Source organism: Octodon degus, unplaced genomic scaffold (assembly GCF_000260255.1).
Source record: "Octodon degus isolate 3935 unplaced genomic scaffold, OctDeg1.0 scaffold00036, whole genome shotgun sequence".
In the NCBI taxonomy this organism is placed as follows: Eukaryota; Metazoa; Chordata; class Mammalia; order Rodentia; family Octodontidae; genus Octodon; species Octodon degus.
In genome coordinates, this window is record NW_004524612.1 from 1,077,609 (window position 1) to 1,095,598 (window position 17,990).

The 17,990-nt window shown below is 36.7% G+C and overlaps 1 protein-coding gene across 1 annotated transcript in view; it reads right to left on the reverse strand.

The window, feature by feature from the left end:
- Tll1 (tolloid like 1) overlaps positions 1 to 17,990 on the reverse strand; it is a 221,981-nt gene that overhangs the window by 104,143 nt on the left and 99,848 nt on the right. The window contains exons 2-5 of the mRNA XM_023714616.1: positions 13,243 to 13,353; positions 8,710 to 8,790; positions 6,509 to 6,661; positions 5,887 to 6,004 (exon numbers count right to left, since the gene is read on the reverse strand). Of these exons, the coding sequence (XP_023570384.1) occupies positions 5,887 to 6,004; positions 6,509 to 6,661; positions 8,710 to 8,790; positions 13,243 to 13,353 (463 nt within the window). The remainder of the gene's footprint in view (positions 1 to 5,886; positions 6,005 to 6,508; positions 6,662 to 8,709; positions 8,791 to 13,242; positions 13,354 to 17,990) is intronic.

A 17,990-nucleotide genomic window follows, 5' to 3' on the forward strand; every position in this document is an offset into this window, starting at 1 on the left:
TATAAGATAATATTGGACTGGGGAGACAGCTCAGTGGTCTAAGCACCTGTCAGGCAATTGCAAGGACACAAGTTCGATCCCCAGTACCACATGATGTGCCAACCCCTAAAGCAGGTGTGGTGGCACACATTCCTGTAATCCCAGGGCTAGTGAGGCTGATACAGGAGGATCACTATGAGTCTGAATTACACAGCAAGACCCTGTAATAAATAAATAATCAAGACGGAGCTCTTCATCCTTTTGGTGTATTGATTGGTCACAAGTATCTAAAGCAATGTCTAGCATCAGCCAAGCAATATTTGTTAAATAGGGAGCTTGAATATTGATCCACTTTTTATAACTTCTCCACTTGAAAGAGAAATAAACATCTCAAATTATTACAACCCTAATTCAATGTTTAAAAAAATTCCACCTACTGGCTTCCCCATCAAGTTTAAAGTAACTCCTGTTTCTTCTGGTTTCATTTAACCTTCTGTTTTCAACTCAGAGCATTTCTATATTCTTTTCTCTCCCAGCAATACTATGGGCTCTACCTTCAGTCTATATCCAGAATCCATCTATTCCTCTTGGTCACCACTGCTTACATTCTTGTCCAAGCCACGTCTCCTAACTGGCCTTTTTTCCCTCTTGCCTTCCTACAACAGGCTTTCCTCATCACGTTGATATTTTTAAAATGTCAAGTCACATGAAGACGTTCTTGAGTGGCTCTGAGGCTCACTGTGTCAATACTCAAGAATGTCCCTTACTCTTCTCTGGCACAGGGTTGCACCCTGACTAGTGCTGGTTTTGTCATGTGCTTGCTATGTAGGACATTACTAAAGCCAAAACTGTATTATTGTATTTCTTACAATACTATAAAGTATTATATTAAATGATACAAAATAGTTTTGTACAATAACACAAAGCTAGGGCTGGCGAGGTAGCTCAGTGGACTAAGCACCTGCTTAGGCAAGTGCAGGGACCAGAATTTGATCCCTGGCACCACAAGCTGTGCCAGCCCAGCCCCTGGGCATACTGAGCCGGTCACTGAGTCCCGGTGTGGTGGCACATGCCTGTAAGGCTGAAAACAGGAGGATCACTATGAGTCTGAGTTGCATAGTGAGATTCTCTAGCAAATACATAAAAACAAAATAATAATAATAATAATAATAATACAAAGCTGTAAAATTGTATTTCTAGAGAACCTTTTAAGAGCCAAAGCACAGTGACCGTATCATTCCCATCTCAGTTGCCACAAGAACAGCTACATGCAAAGACAGGCTTCTCAGTTGCCCTGGCTGTGAGAATAACAGCCCCGAGACAGAGCCACTGTGGGCCAAAGTACACATAAGGTGTAAAGAAGGAATAGGTGTTTGCTGCCCTATGCTACCGAGACCAAGGGGTCACTGGGGAATATGGCATAAACTTGCTCAGCTGACTAAACAAGCTCTTTAAACTCTTCACAATAAAACAACAAGAATATTCGCACACCAGTGTCTTACCAGTGCCCTACCACCACTCACCCAAGGTCTGTCATATCTTTCTTTTCACTCTGCCTTGAACATGCAAGCAGAGAGACTCTTGTGCCTCAGAGTCTATTTCCTGTCTATCCCTTCTGAGGGGAGCTCAGTTCTCCCAGATGTCCAGATGGTTCTTCCCCTATCTTTTTCTAGTCTTTGCATAAACGCACCCTCCACCCCACTAATTTTTCTTTCATTCTCCATTAAAGTGTCTAGTAAATGTGATATTTCACCCGTTTTTCTTTTCTGCCTCTTCACCCTGAAATGGAATCTCTTCGTGTGCACAGGCCTTACCTGTTTTGCTCCCTGCTGTGTTCCAGCCCCTAGAATTCACCTGCCACCCAGCAGTCAGCATACAGAGCTCCAGAAGGCTTCTTGGAAGAGCAGATTACAGAGGGCAGAGGGGACAGATGCCAGCAGTAGACAGAGCTTCCAAGTCCCCGATCATGGTGCACACAGTAAGGGTGACGCATTCCTCTCTTGAGAATCATTCCTCAGCCTGCCCCACCGATTTTACCACAGGTACAAGTCTAGAAATTCTCTAATAGCTTTCCCATAAGCTATTGTTCCTGCTTACGATAGTTTATTTTTGTTGTGTATGAATAAAACTGTAGGCTAGCACACTTCTCTGTCTAACTACAACCTCCTTGCAGAAAGAAAACACCTTATGTACAAGTTTATTTTCCTAAAATTCACATCATAAGTATAAAATAGACTGTTATCTTTTTTTTTTTTTTTTTCTCAGGTTTATTTGTATAAAAAGCACAGGAGGACACCAGCCCCCTACAGAAGGCACCCTAGCAGTCACACTAGTGAGCCATCTCCGCCGCTCCTTATTAAAAGACTTTTTTTTTTTTTTTTTTTTTTTTTTGTGGTACCAGCGATTGAACTCAGGAGCTTGTGCTTGCCAGGCAAGTACTTATTCCACTGAACTATCTCCCTGGCCCAAAGACTGTTATCTTACTCTGAATAGCCAAATAAACCAAAATTAAATTGAAGTTAAGTCACAAAATCAAAAAGACACTTAAGTGGTTTACATGGTCTGTTCAATTATTTGATTTTTCGCACTCATTAAAGGTTAGTAGACAGAAAAGTAATGGTTCTAGAAACTAAAAACTAGTGAAAATGCAGGCTATATATCTATGTAAGTTTATATGATAGGTTAGGTAATAGATTCAGTTCCATAAATCTCTCACTTGGAACAATATTACCTCTGTTATAAAATGTTTTGCTGATGCTAATTAATTTTGTAATAAATAAACGCCACTTATGGTAATATCCATGAGGCATATTCACAAAATACAGCACCTATTTGAGTTAAAAAATATACTTCTACAAAAGATAAACTCCACTCAAAACACGTAACTCCACTCCAAATATTTTCCTTCTCTTGACACTTACTTATCCCATATCCTGGCCACTTTCTGAAGCAGTTCTGAAAGGCCTTTTTCATGAGTGTCTTTTATGGTTGCTTTGAATTGTTTCAAAATATTTGTGGAAACTTCCATCAAATTAAAAACCTTATGATGTGTCATCACACATACTTTTTTACCAAGTATGGCATTGTGCCTCTGGCAACTCTTCCCTGGAGGCAAAGGACATTGCAAGAAAGAACTTTTGAGCAGATTCTGGCCCCCAAGGCAGTTGCAATAGAATAACTAAACACTCACGGGAGAGAACTTCTAGAACTGCTTCAGAAAGAGGCTAAACCAGTGGGCTAAGTGTTTCTGAGGCAAGCTGAAGTATTTTGAGGAGGATTAACAGCAGTAAATCTTTACTGGAATAAATATTAAAAATTAATTATTCACTGTATATTTTAATCACAACTTGTATGTATTTAGTTGGCTCCAAATACTTTTGTGCAGTACCAACTTCTAAACCCTTTAATAATTGAATTTTTATGGGGTTAAGTACACAGCTTTTATAGCAAAGTGTCAAAATAATTGTTTTTAAATTGTGGCTAAGCTCATTTCCAAAGGAACTTCGAAGTACAAAATAATTAGAATGACTAGCAGGTCAGTGATCAACTTTCAGGCAATGAAATATCCTATTTCAGAAAGAGAAAATATTTTGGAACAAATTTCAAACTATAAACTGAGTATCAAAACAGATCACCCAAGTTTAACATCATTACTATAAAAGTCGCAAAAATATGTATACATTAATATTTAGAATTCTGAGAATTCAGTTTCTTAGAATTTAGTTTCTAGAGTGCAATTACAGATTTAATTATTTTTGGTCAGGTCATATTCAATTTTTATATTGCTAAGTTATTGAAGTATATGTTCTTAAACACTTCTTCAAATTATTAAATATTTCTAGTGGAAAAGATAAACCTTACATTCCTTTATAATGTAAACGCTGTGTTAAGACAATGTTTAAACTATCCATTCTTTCATAACCACATAAAGTAGAGGCGTCATGAAGTAGATGGAGATTTGTTTGCCCTGATCATTAACAAAGACAGATGTCTGAACAAGCTGAGGTAATGTAACTGGTACGAGCAAAACAAAAAAAGGAAAAAGGATTTTGGATGTGTTTCTTTTACAAAATATATGGGTGAGAAGGAAGAGGCATTGATCTAACTACATTATATATTTAGAAATATGTAAACTAAGCTCTATCTATTCCAATTAGAAAATTAGAAAGAAAGAAGGACAGTCAAGACATGGGCCTTTTAAATATTAAACAGATATAAAGAAGCAGGAGACATTTCAAATGTAACTGAAACTTATCCAGCTAAAATTAGAGTAATTTAGAAGAAAACACTGCTTAATTATTAAACATTGCTTAATAATAATTTATGGCACTATCCAAAAATATCTAGAAAGATAATGATGCATAACCTTTTATAATGTTCCTCAAATGGAGCCAATGTTGAAATGCCTTATTTTTTAAGTTAAATTATTTTCTAGGAAAATACAGCACAACAAAGATGACATAACAGACCCAATGCTAAGACCTAATCTTTTGTTTCCTGAATAAGGACATGTCATTAGAGCAAGGACTATTTTTTCCAAAAGTTAAGCTTTTATTTTGACTTCTCCACATGAAATACAACAAAAGGTATCCAACAGCAATAGCAGACTGGTAAAAATTCATCATTCTGGAAGAATTTCAGCTAGTAAATATAAACAACAATTAAAAGGAAACAACTAGAAAAAATTCACCATTTTGGAATGGTGACAATATTTACAATAAAGGGAAGGGGCTACCACCGCTTGAGCCTCTAGTGGTCAATCACCAATGGATCCTAAAGAGACAAATCCAGGCAACAATGCTCCTGACAAGAAACCCTATAAAGTAGACAACACCACCTATCACATATTCTTAGGAAAAACAAGCTGGATTTAATCAAAGCTTTATATACAAATTCTAATTAGTTGGAAATACAGGGAAAAGCAGTGTGAAAACTTCAACCATAAGAAAACTTTTCAAGAATGCAACAGTGCTTGGAGAACTGTTATTACTGTATCATGGCTGGATTATGGGATTTGTGGAGAGACACAGAACGCAAGCAGCTGAAAATGGAAGTGGGGTAAGTTCATGACATTCCTTAAATGTCATAGCAAAGTACTTAGATTTTATCCCCAGGCCAAAATTTCCCAAATCAGCCTCAGATACTGCTAATGGTTTTCACCTTTCAAAGGAGCTAAGTGTCCCTTCTTTCCAGCTATGTTTCAGAAACATGTTCAAGTAATTGAATATTAACAATGACCACGGACACCTTGCTCAGTACCTTACATACCTGTGAAGATACAGCACGCGTTGTCACAATTTACACAACCTTTTTTAAATTTTTTCAGAAAATATTCATTATCCTATAAAATAGGAATCTAGAAAACATCATTAGAGTGGAAAAGGCTGGAGAGTCTCAGAAAGTGTGAAATGCTGATCCAAGGAGCATGTTCAGAAGGGAATTCTAGAGGCAGCAGCTCAGGGAGGCAATGAGTGAGGGTGGGTGTAATCATAGGGTGAGAAATACTGGAGAGAGCAGTGATCAGGGCGTTGCTATGGGGTGGGGTGGACACCAAATGCCTGGTGAACATCATCCCAAAATCTTACTGCATAGACTTTACAGTGAGCACAGCAGCACGGCCAGACAGCACACACACCTTCCCCCTCGCCTAAGTGAGACGTCTGCAGGGCCGCTGCTGCACAAGAAGGCAGCTGTGGTGGTGGAGGAGCACACGTGTGCTACAGCCACACAACTTCTGTGATCTTGAAGTCTATTTCCCAAATATGTATCCTACTACTTTCCCATGCAAAAATTCAACTTGTGCATGACTCAAGTACGATGCAAATATGAAGACCTGAATCTTACCTATGGTTTTAAAATTTTATTTTCCTAGTAAACTTTCTGAAGTCCTTCTCTTAGCCTACTTACCCACAGGGTCTATAGGTGAACACAATATAACTCTCTTCGTCACTTCTTTCAATGAAAGTCACACAGGTGTGTTTCTCCCAGTGTCTCATGGCCTGCTTGAACATGGCCCGCTGGCTGCCTGGAAAAGTACATGCCTTTAATTGGTGCTTGCCAGTGCTGGTTCCTCCATGCTGAGGCTGCCAGGGCTGCTCAGAATGCCACCACTATCATCCACCAAAGACTTAGTTTATAGCACCACAAATCAGCCACTGTGAAGAATCGACACTCACTTCATAATCAGAAGGTCAAGCTCACTATCTCTACGATTACGTGTGTGCAAGGCTATCTAAAGGGTGTGTACATTCCTCCTGTCATATGAAGAGAAATGAGCCTCCACACTTAGTGGGCACATTTGAAAGTCTGCTTAAAAACAATAAGAGCATTTTGGACTCTTAGAACGCAAGACTAAAAATATTTTCTCAAGCGCAAAGAAATTCTAAACTAGTAACTGAGGTGAATGGAGTATTTTTCCAAGTTTCACTGAATACTAAGTCTTTGGGTTAATATTCTATACAAATACACACTTTGCCTATATGATAGCTTCTATTTCTTTATCAAAACAGACACTCTGGGAATATCTTACCAGTAAAGTTGCCTCCTATAACATAAGGAATAACACCTCCAGGCCATATTCTTTCTGTTCTGGATGTAGCAGCTCTGGGAACCCGATTTTTCTCATTTTGCCCTGAGAATTTTTGAGGTACTTTTCCCTTAACTGTGCTGTTCTGCTGCAAGCCTGTAGTGACATTTAAAACATTCTGTGAAACAGAAGTTCTTGGTCAGGGAGTCATTTACCTCTTAAAGGACAAAAGTTGAAATGTCTTATTTACATATTTGTATAAATATGCCCGAAGTTAAGAAAAAAGGCAGAGAAGAAAAACCTTTCAGCTATATTACATACTTTGGAAAAGCATTAAAATATTTAAGCATTTCATGCCAAATACTGTTTCTGAATGCTCTGTGCCTGAAGTTGATGAATTCCCATATAAAACGTGCAGGAGATAGCCAGGAAGCATAGAAGCAATTGAAAATACTGTTCTGTATTTTCTATCTTATTAAACTCACTGCCAGTGCACTCCCATATGAAAAAAGTACTTAACAAAATTCTATAGTATGCAATGCTCTTCTTTCTCTTTTTCCTTTCTTTTTTTTTCTTTTTTGCATTTTAGGGAAAGGTCTACAGCGTGTTCAGGGTCTCACTACTAGATCGGACTCATAGTGATCTGCCTGTTTACAACCTCCCAAGTGCTGGGATTATAGGCACGTGCTGCCACACCCAGTCTCAACTACCCTCTCAATGTGCCCCGGGGGTGAGGCCAGCATAGCAGGTGCTGGGATCAAACCCCCAGCCCCTGTGCCTGCTTGCAGGTGCTTTAATCAGCTGAGCTCTTTGGCCAGCCCTAACAACACTCTTCTTATTCCAGCTAAATCCTTAAACTTGTAGGTTAGGATTTGTGTATTATAGTACATTCTCAAATTATGAATAGTATTCTCAAATTATGAATAGTACATTATATATAGATAGGCATAAAAATAACACAATGACAAGTGTAGACTCAGCCACCTGAGGCCAGCTGCCATTTCCCTTGCCTGCAGTTTCCTGTGGATTGTTCTCCAGGGAGACTCAGCAGTCACACACCACAGGACCAGGCCAGCATCAAATCCAGGCCATCCTGGAGCAGCTTGCAGAGGTAGAGGCTTTATCATGCTTCATGACCTTCTATATTTTTGCTAATTTTTTCTTTTTCATATACATGATTATTCTTTCTTTTTCATCTCTCATTGTGGATACAAACACCCTATGGCTAATAAATGCTTTAAAATAATTAATGTCAACTACATGGTCCCTCAGTCTATGTCTCTAACAAGTCTATCTTTTCAATGTTCTAGAGCGAAGTTTCTTTGCTCAGGTAAATTATTTATTCTTTGAAAATACTTCAAGAATTTAATTATAATCCATCAATTTGAGGAAACCTTAAATTGATAGATGAACATATGAATGGAAGATTTTTTTAAAAGTTAAATCTATAAACAGTGGTTAATAAATTTAATACTAGGAACATTAACTGAATGTAAAAACAAAATAAGTGTTCTGAATGGCACATATATGTTTTAATGGTAAAAATATTAATTATTTTCATCTAATAAATTTAATTTAGTATAAGTACATTTTACATTATTTCAAAACAAAAAGTTCAGATTTTTTCAGTTGACTAAAATGGTTGGGCTCCATGCTTTATAAAAATATCTTCATAAGATACCCAATTAACTGGGAAAAGCTTTCAAAAATAAAATAAATATCTAGCACATTTTAATAGGGAGAAATCTAACATAAGGAGCAGTTCAAATTGTCCCAAATTAAGTTCTGAAAATATTACATCAATTACAGGCCAACCAAGTAAAAATCAATAAGTAATTTTTTAAGCATAAAGCCTCCATACCTCATCATAAGGCTATATGGATTTTGTTTTAATATATTTGATACAGGGTCTCACTACACAGCGTGGATTCATAGTGATCTTCTTGTTTTCAGCCTCCCCAGCACTGGGCTACAGGCATGTACCACAACACCCAGTCTCACTGGTGGGCTCAGTGCATCCAGGAGCAGTGCCGGCGTGACCCGTGGTACCTAGAATTGAACCTGAACGCTGCACTTTCCCAAGCAGGTGTTTAGTCCTCTGAGTTATCTCACTGGTCCTGGATTCTAAAAAGTACTAAACTGCAATGAGTATAATATTTACTATATGTCAAGGCAAGAACCCACAACTTTAAATATTGATATACCAGAGCCAATTCTTCTTATCCGGTCTATGAGTTGATAGAGGGCCCCTCGCTTCTTTGTTATACCATGGTCTCCAAGTCCCCCTTAAAGAAAGAGAGAAAATGAAGTTAAATTCAAATGGTTTTGAAGGACCTTACAAACAGACAACAGCAATATGCTACAACGATTTCTCTCTGGGCATTGGTTTTCCATGGTCTTAGAATTAGGCATGTCTAAGAATCTTTGTAGAGCGTAAAACTTCCATAGCAACACACGCCGGTAAGAAAAAGTAAGGCACTTCCATGTGTGAGATGTAAGGAGCAATTCAAATGACTTTATTTGGACATGATGACAATTGAGTAACTGTTGATAATTTGAAATATTTTTCTTCACTGTGACCTCGACATCACATATTGTTATATAAAATGACAGCAGTTATTTCGTCCTATTGATTACATTCCAGCTATTTTCCCAATGAAAATTGAATATTTTCAGCAGCCAAATCAGCAAACGGAAATGGAAATATTAGGAAAGCAGATCTGCAAAGATTACAAGTTGAATTCTAAAGCTCTGAAAATTTTTAAAAGAAATTCAAATCATTTTAAATTCTACAAAGTGAGCTCACTAATTGCTAAAATTAGTATTATTTGAATGAAAAGTCAAGGTAGGAACGCAAATGTTCAACTGCAAAACTTGTTTTATTGAACCCACAATGGAAAAGTAAAAGGAATGCAAAAGGAAGAGGAGTGGGGTGGAAAGAGGAAACATGCCTTTTGATTTAACCAGTAGAGAAGGAGGGTGTTCCTGGCACAACCTGAAAAGCAGAAGGCTTGGCCAAGCCGAGACCCTTGCGTCTCATCCCATTGTTTGCATAAAGTGCTGCTCCAGGTTTCATCCTTTATTTGTCCTACTGTCCTTGAGGATTTTATGGATGAATAAGTAAGAGTTATCACTGACTAAACAACCAACACAACTACTAATAACACGAGCACAAGTACAGATGCGTTTCAGCACTATCAATGTCTGTTTTACAGTTTCTTGGGGGTAAGACAATAAAAGTCAATCCACAAAGACAACAGACTCTTCTCAGACTTTGAACTAAATCTAATACCTGGAAAGCTAAAACTAGAACAATAAGATCTGCTGCCATATAAGCCTCTTAACAGGAAAAGCGAGTAAGTCCTTATAAGGCAAGTACTTGCTCACTGACCCGTAATCTGCCTAATTACTTGCATTGCATGGTCACATTTTTTGCTGTACATCTGGACAAAAATTTTTGACATTTTTTTCATTGAACGTCTTAGAAAGATGATGTCATAGTTAAAAGTATTCATTCCTAAGTAGTTACAAAAATATTTTCAACGAATGGTATCTATAGTTTTAAATGACCATTGTATAGCAACTATATTTATACTAGCAAGGTCTGAAATAGATAGAAATTTTAAAAAAGAAATAGAAATAGATTTATAAAGCGGCTACTTATGAGAAAAAAGAAATGTCTTTCTTAATATTGAGGTATTATAAGGGTAATCTTAAGTATAGAAATGTCTTTCTTAATATTGAGGTATTATAAGGGTAATCTTAAGTATTGAATTGAATAAATAACATTTCAAAACTATCAAAGACAATAATGTATTACATATATTTTATCAAGCTTTAAATGATTTTTATATCAACTGAAATAAACCTCTGCATAGGTAGCTCACTAAAATGGCAAAAAGGAAAAATGCTTATTTTGAAGCTGTTCTAAAATACTAAACATATATAAATTAAATAAATATTCATGAAAAAGGTATACTTTAAATTAAGATACATATTAATACAACACAAATTAAAAAGAAGACGAAAAAATCAATACTTTTATATTGTTTGAAATTAACCTAAGTAGTGCAAGTTACTACTGAAGTTTAAGATATATGTGCCTTTAGTTAACACATCTAGAATAAATGTTTTTGTTTTATTTTTTAAAAATACAAAAGAGTAAAAGTAAAGCACTAGAATTAACCGTGTCTAACAGTACATATAATCTGCTTTATTCTATGTGTTTAAAATAATGTTATTTTTTTCCAGATCTACGATCACAGAGTTTAACTTTAAATGAAATAATAAAAAACAACTGGGCATAGTGAGGCACACTTCTAATCCCAGCACTAAGGGAGTGTGAAGCTCAACAAGTATGAGCCCAGCCCGGGCAGCTTAGCAACATACTGAAATTCTGCCTTAGAATAAAAAAGTTTGGAAGCATGTCTCAGCAAACAGACCCTGGATTCAAACTGCAGTGCTGAAAAAGATAATTAGAAATGTTTAAATCATAGATAATTAAAGGCTTTAAAACAATGGGGAAAAAGTTAGAGAAATGACCAAAATGAATCTTGAAGCAAAGGAAATTTTTGGTAGGATATGCCACTCACAGTGGGCTTAGAATCCTGCTGCGTGGTATCGATGTTCCTCTGTCCAGAATAAATGCCTTTCATGGTAGTGTTAAGAGAGCTAGAGCAACTGAAGAATCTGCCAATAAATGTGCTCCACCAGAACGCAGCACGGCTCTACTGCAAAGCAAGATCTTCCCCTACCGGAGGGTGGGTTTCAGAAAAATGCTATCACTATAGATGTAGCAAAGACAAAGCTTGCTAAGCTTACATAGTGTTTTTAGATTTTAAATTAAATTTAGGTTTTATCCTATATACTCTTTGTTTGAAATAATTGTCTTAGATCTGACAATATTTTGCCTGTGCAAGGCAATATCTTTATTCTTAAAGAGTACATACTAGACTATTTAATAATAAAATGCTTTCATGCTATTATTTGCACATGAAAATTGGTTTTACAAAAAAAAAACAATTTTTTAAACCAATTTTCTTTAATCAATTTCAAACTGTTTCATATACACTGATGCATATAAAGGCTCACCTGTAGGTCAAATTGACAAAGTGTTAAAAGCTGGTGTCTCTTCTCCTACCTTATCAACTTGTTTTCTTGTTTTTTGGTTTTTGATTTTCTTCTTGGTCTTGGTGATCAAATTCAGGACCTTGAATTTGCCAGGCAGGTGCTGTGCTGCTGGGCTATATCCTTGGCCCTAATCCTATTAACTTTTCCATACATTGGAAATTTGCTTACAATAAAAAACTTGCAAGACAAGAAAATTGAAGAAAAGTATATTGACTCACTGTCAAAAGTCTTAAGTCTGCTATGTAATTGTCCACTAGGTACAAGAAAAAATGACATATTTTATTTTCTATGAAACAAAAGAAGAAAATAAAAATAGTAAAGACAAGAAGGTAATGAAATCACAAGACATTACGTGGAATAACTTCTAGATAGAACTACAAAATGAAATTTTATCCTTTTACTCTCCCATTATTTTCTCCAAATTATAACATGGAATAGAAATGAAAAATATAATTTTAATTTTTTTTTGTAAAACCAATTTTTAAATAAGAACTGAAGTAAACTTTTAACTATTGCACTTCTTGTATAGATATAATTCAAACATGTTCAAAACAACTAAAGCTTTGGGCTTTCGTCAGATATTTGTACATTTCTAAAATGTTCATTAGTTGCTCTAAGAATAGTTAACACTTCACAACTGAATAACCAAGTGGGAAGCAATTTAATATAACACTGGTTCATCTAGACTGGGGTCTTTTGTATAATCGAATTCTGTTTCTTTTCTTTTCTTATTATTTATTTTTTTTTATTTTTAGGGAAGGGTCCACAGGGTGTTCAGGGTCTCACTATTAGATCAGACTTGTAGTGATCCACCTGTTTACAGCCTCTCAAGTGCTGAGATTATAGGTGCGCGCCACCACACCCAGTCTCGATCGCCACCTCAGTGCACCCCCGGGCAAGGCGGGCCCAGCAGGCCCCAGCCTTGAACCCCTGGCCCCTGCTCCTGCTTGCGTGCGCTTTAATCTGCTGAGTTGTATAACCAGCCCTGCAGTCTCTTTGTCTTTCTCTTTTCTTTTTTTCCTTTTCTTTTCTTTCCTTCCTTCTTTCTTTCTTTTTTTTTTTTTTCTTGGTACCAGGAACCCAACTTAGAACCTTGTGCTTGCCAGGCAGGTGCTTAAGGCACTGAGCTCTCTCCCCAGGCCAGAATTCTGTCTCTGACTTGCCACTTTCCAATTATGTAACAATAAGAAAGCCAAACAATCTTTAAACTTTGATTTCCCTTATAAATAACATTCATATTGGTGCCGACCCTCATAAGTTTGTTATAAGGATTCAAAGGATTGATACTTGCAAAGCAAAACCAGGCTAGGAATATAATATACACTCCAGTGTGTTTGTTAAATAAAGTAATAAAATACACACTACAAATAAACCCAAGTTTCTAAACATACACATTTCTATGCAAGAAAACAAAGTTGACCAATGAGATATTAAAATGATGCAGAAGCCAGGGAGATAGCTCAGTGGTATAAGCACCTACCTCACTAGTGCAAGGTCCTGAGTTCTATTCCCAGTCCAAAAAACAAAAAGATGCGGAGTATTCATACCATTTCAACACAACATTTTCTCCAAAATGAACCCAGATTTATCGAAGTAAGTCATCATACCTGTGGTATGTCCAAGTTGTCCAAAGGGGTTCTCTGTCAGGTCAATTGTCCTATCTATTTGAAAGATATTTAAGTCTTCATCATCTAAGGCAATGTCACCCCAAAAGACAGCTAAAAGAGAAAATGTGGATTAAAAATGTAAAATATTTCACATTAAAATGAATGCACACAAAGTTAGTTAGAAAAACATTACTGAAGTTGTCTTAACTGGATTATTGGACTTTGTACAGTGTAACCATGAGCCTCCTTCGAGAGAAGCGTGATCCCTGTTGGCTTGGGTTCTCTTCTGTTTTTATTTTCATAGCATTGATGTGTGTTTCCTTGAATGAGATGCTGAATGATTGCCTGGGTTGGGGTGTTCTAAAAAAAGAGATACTGGCAATCATGAGCTTATTGGCAAATATGTGAAAATCTGAGAAAAATGTCCACATGTCCTACATATGCTGGGACTAGCTGCAGGTCATCACTACGTGGGAAAAGGAGGAAAAGCAAGTAACTGTGGGTTGTGATGATAATTTTGTAAGCTAAGGTACAATCAAGATAAAAGGCTATTTTGCCATTATAGCAACTCTATAATTAATTTACTACATTTATAATGCATTTCTCTAAAGCCTATGTTGTTGTGAGTCCCTACAAAATGGATATATACTACCAAAATAATATTGAAGTCAACATTCATTTGGGCAACAATTAGTTCCAGACCTTTGCATTTTTCTGACAAATAAGATCTGGCTCATATTTTCATCATTACCTTACAATCTACAAAGTATTCTGACTTGACCTACTGCTTTATGTTACTGAACAAAGCAAAACTCTACAATGCAGAGTGAAATAATGGAAAACTCATTTCTAAGGAGGATGTGAACTTCTCTCTTAAAATTTAGAAATAACACACATGACAGTGAAATGATCTTATTTATTTGAGACTAAATTAAACCAACTGAGTCTTTAGTGATGTCAGATGTCAAAATACAGTGACTCCAGGGCACACAGCAAACTGGACAGAATAAATTGACCATGACACTGTAAAATTTAACAAATGGCTAGAAAGATTAAGATATTATCTTCAAAATTTCTTCCTTGAAACCAAACGGGAAAAGGAGAAATAAGTTTCAAAAGTTAGGAAGTAATACAAATCTATGTTTTTAAAATCACTGTCTTTTACCAGATTCATACCTAAGTACTGTACTTATAAATTTTAACATGAACAAAAACAGCTTGCATGAGAGTTAAACCAGTCATCAAAGCTGTGAAATGTTTTAATTAACTAGTTTTGGTTTCTTGCACAAATATGGCACATGATTTAGATTTCTATGTTTAGGATTTAGATGTCTATGTTGATCTAGAAATAAGGAAACAAAAATTCAATCTGAAATGGGTTATCTGGATAACATCTGGAAATCCTTTCTTAAAATTTGAATTCTCCTTCAACCACTATCATTTTTCCTACGGCCAATAGTCTTCCCTCCTGCCCATGGGATGCCAGAGTCTAATAGGTGTAAGGCAATGTTTACTCTCTTCCACTGGCATAGGAACAGCACCAGGAAGCATCTATAAACGCATGTGTAACACTAGCTAAGAGGCTAGTGTTGATATCGAAAACTGAAATCAAGATTCTAAAATCAAATTCAACTTCATACACACACAGGAAAAAAGAAATAAAAACACAATTGCTCCCGTGGCCCTAAAATCAGATAGCCCAGGAAAGAGATGACCCAATGGAATTTAAAATGTTGCCAATTATAATATAGGGCATGTTGGTTCCATTAAAATAACATTTACTTCTTTCAAGACTCTAAGTTCATGAGTTATTTAAAACTGCTATTGAATGTGTTTCTAAGCAAGTAGGTATGGGCAGTGACCAGCAGACTCTCAGCCTGGCTGTTCCTATTTAACACTGCAGGGCTGGGGCAAACACCCTAAATCAGTGCTTATCTAACTTTACTTTCAAAGTATCACAGCAAATCTGCTGAAAATGAAAATTCCAATTTGTCCATCTTTTAACAAACTCCCAGTTGATACAAATCATTATCACTGCCCTCATCTTTATTAGCATTTTTTTTCCTGCAATAAACTTGCAGTCTTCTGAGTTAGCGGATGGGCTAGAAAACTGAGACACCAACCAATCACATGTCAGCACTGCGCTTCCCCTAATAAAAGGAGTACACATAAAATAGAACTCAAATGTGTTTTAGATTTTTATGCTCTTGTAATGACTTTGTGCAGTCAGCAGGATTCAGGCCCTGATGGATTATACGAAATACAGATCATCAGTCCAAGGATAAGTCACTTCTTAGAAGCAAAATCATTACTTCTGGAGGAAAAAAAAAGACAGGCGGCCAGACGACACTTAAAAATGAGACAAAACAGTTTTAGAGGATATTAACCCACTTTATTTATCTTTATTTTTTCTAATCTGATAGCTTTGGAAGAGCTGGGCAGTTCTAAATACATCATGTATTGCTTCAGAGGAAAACGAAGCACTCTTTTGAAAGTAAGCAATAGGCAATGTCGATGTTGATTCAGTGAATTATAGACCACTTATATCTTTAAATCTTGATATGATCAACAGAAAAAAAGGCATTGTAGAATTTTAACATCCTGTATAGAGCAGTCTAAAAAGCATAATTTCTTTCTTCATATTCACACACCTGGAGTTTCTTTATTTTATCCCTACTCAAATTTAAGTGTCCTCTTTCTGTATGTTAAAAGTTTTACCTACACATTGGAATAGCAAGCTGGTGCTTGCTATTGTATTTACAATTTACATTGTAATCTAACATACATTGTATATTTAGTTGCAAAGAGATATATGAAATTTACCATTCTGCTTTGAAATGTTTTGTTTTTCATTTTATCCAGCATTTTCTATTTATTTTTTCATTAAAACCCCACAAAATCAGACAGAAATAATTAAAAAGTATGAATTATCGTGATTGAAATTTTTGAGGTCGAAACTAAAACGAATATGGGAAACGGGTTCATAGAGGACAGTCCTAAGGAAATACGCAACTGCAATTAGAATATTCATTATCTATTTGGAATTCTGCTTGGATTCCTATGGTCAAAGAGGAGGGAGGGTGGAGGTAACCAACAGGCCAAAATGAAATGTCAGGAAGAACAATCTTCAAACTACATAAAAAACCACAGGTTTTATTTTTCTCCTAAATGTCATTTCCCTTCAATGAATTACAAAATTTTCCACAAAATCAAAGACCTAGAAAGACAATAGACTTTTATTGTGGTATGAAGAGTAAGGGGCCAGGGAGATAGCTCAATAGAATAAGTGCTTGCCTGGCAAGCACAGGGTCCTGAGTTTAATCCCCGGTACCACACACACACACACACACACACACACACACACGCATGCACGCATGCACACGCACACGCACATGCACACACACACAAAAAAATGCTAGTGTGGTATGCAGAGTAACAAACTTTGTTAAATAATAAATGGTAAAAATAGGCACTCTGAGACTGTGAGTCCCCACTCCCTAACCTTTAAGGCTAGCTCTTGCGCCTCATACTGATTCACCAATGATCTCTGCCCCTTTAGTTCTGAGCTGGGATCCAAGGATCAGTTATAAAGAGGTTTCAAGTTTGAGATTTCTGAAAAACTATATGCAAAATACACATAATATGGGCTTATAAAACAATGATACCATATTTTTTTCTTTGGAAATGTCTAATTAAAAGAAACACCAGGCCACCAAAATAGCTCAGTAACTAAGCGCCTCCTTAGGCAACTATAGGGACCAAGGTTTGATCCCCAATGCCACATGCCAGGCCAGCCCCACTCCTGGACACACGGAGCCAGCCAGTGAGACTTGGTGTGGTGGTGCACCTCAGAGCTGGGGAGACTGAGAACAGGAGAAGCGCTACAAGTCCAAGCTGTGTACCAAATACATGGGCCGGGGAGATGGCTCAGTGGACTAAGCACTTCTCTGGCAAGCGCAAGGGCCTGAGTCCAATCCCTAGTTCCACCAAAAAAAAAAAAAAAAAAAGACTTTGATCCTGTTTGGGGGCCCGCCCACTATCTCAGTTGTTTAAGTGCCTGCTTAAACAAAGCAGTCAGTCTCTGGGAGCGGTGGTTCAATTCCCAGATACTCAAGGCAACCCAGACCAGCGCTGGAGGCAATCTGGAGCCACCAAAAACCCTTCTGTGTACCAAATACATAAATATATAAATATGTAAATAGATAAAAAAAGATACCACAACATAAACATTATTCTTTTCCTAAAGCAAATCCTATCAATTCACTCAGAGGAAAACACATGCAAATTAAATACTACCTAGAAAATGAATATATTCGCTTTAAATAATACTACAATACCTGACAAGACTAAACTACCGGATAACCGGAAAGCATAATATGATAAGAAAAGAAAGCTCTCCGCAGGCATTACCTCCAGAAAGCCCTCCCGGAAAGCCCTGTTTTTCAGTGGACCCAGACAGGTCTCTCATCTGCTTCCGTGCCCGAGGAGCGCTTCTGCCAGTCATCAGCCATGACACAGAATTTGGTAATTCTTGCTCTCAGTCATCTGATTCTTTAGTGTGACTTTCAAACTAGTGATTACAACATGTAGCATGGATTCTTCACTGTTTTTTTAAGAGAAAAACCTAAGTCATTTATTTTTAATAAATATTAACATATACACAAAAATTTTGCATATAGTGGGATGACATTTGACTATGTGTCTACACTGTATAATATTTGCACTAGATTTAATATCTGTCTCCTCAA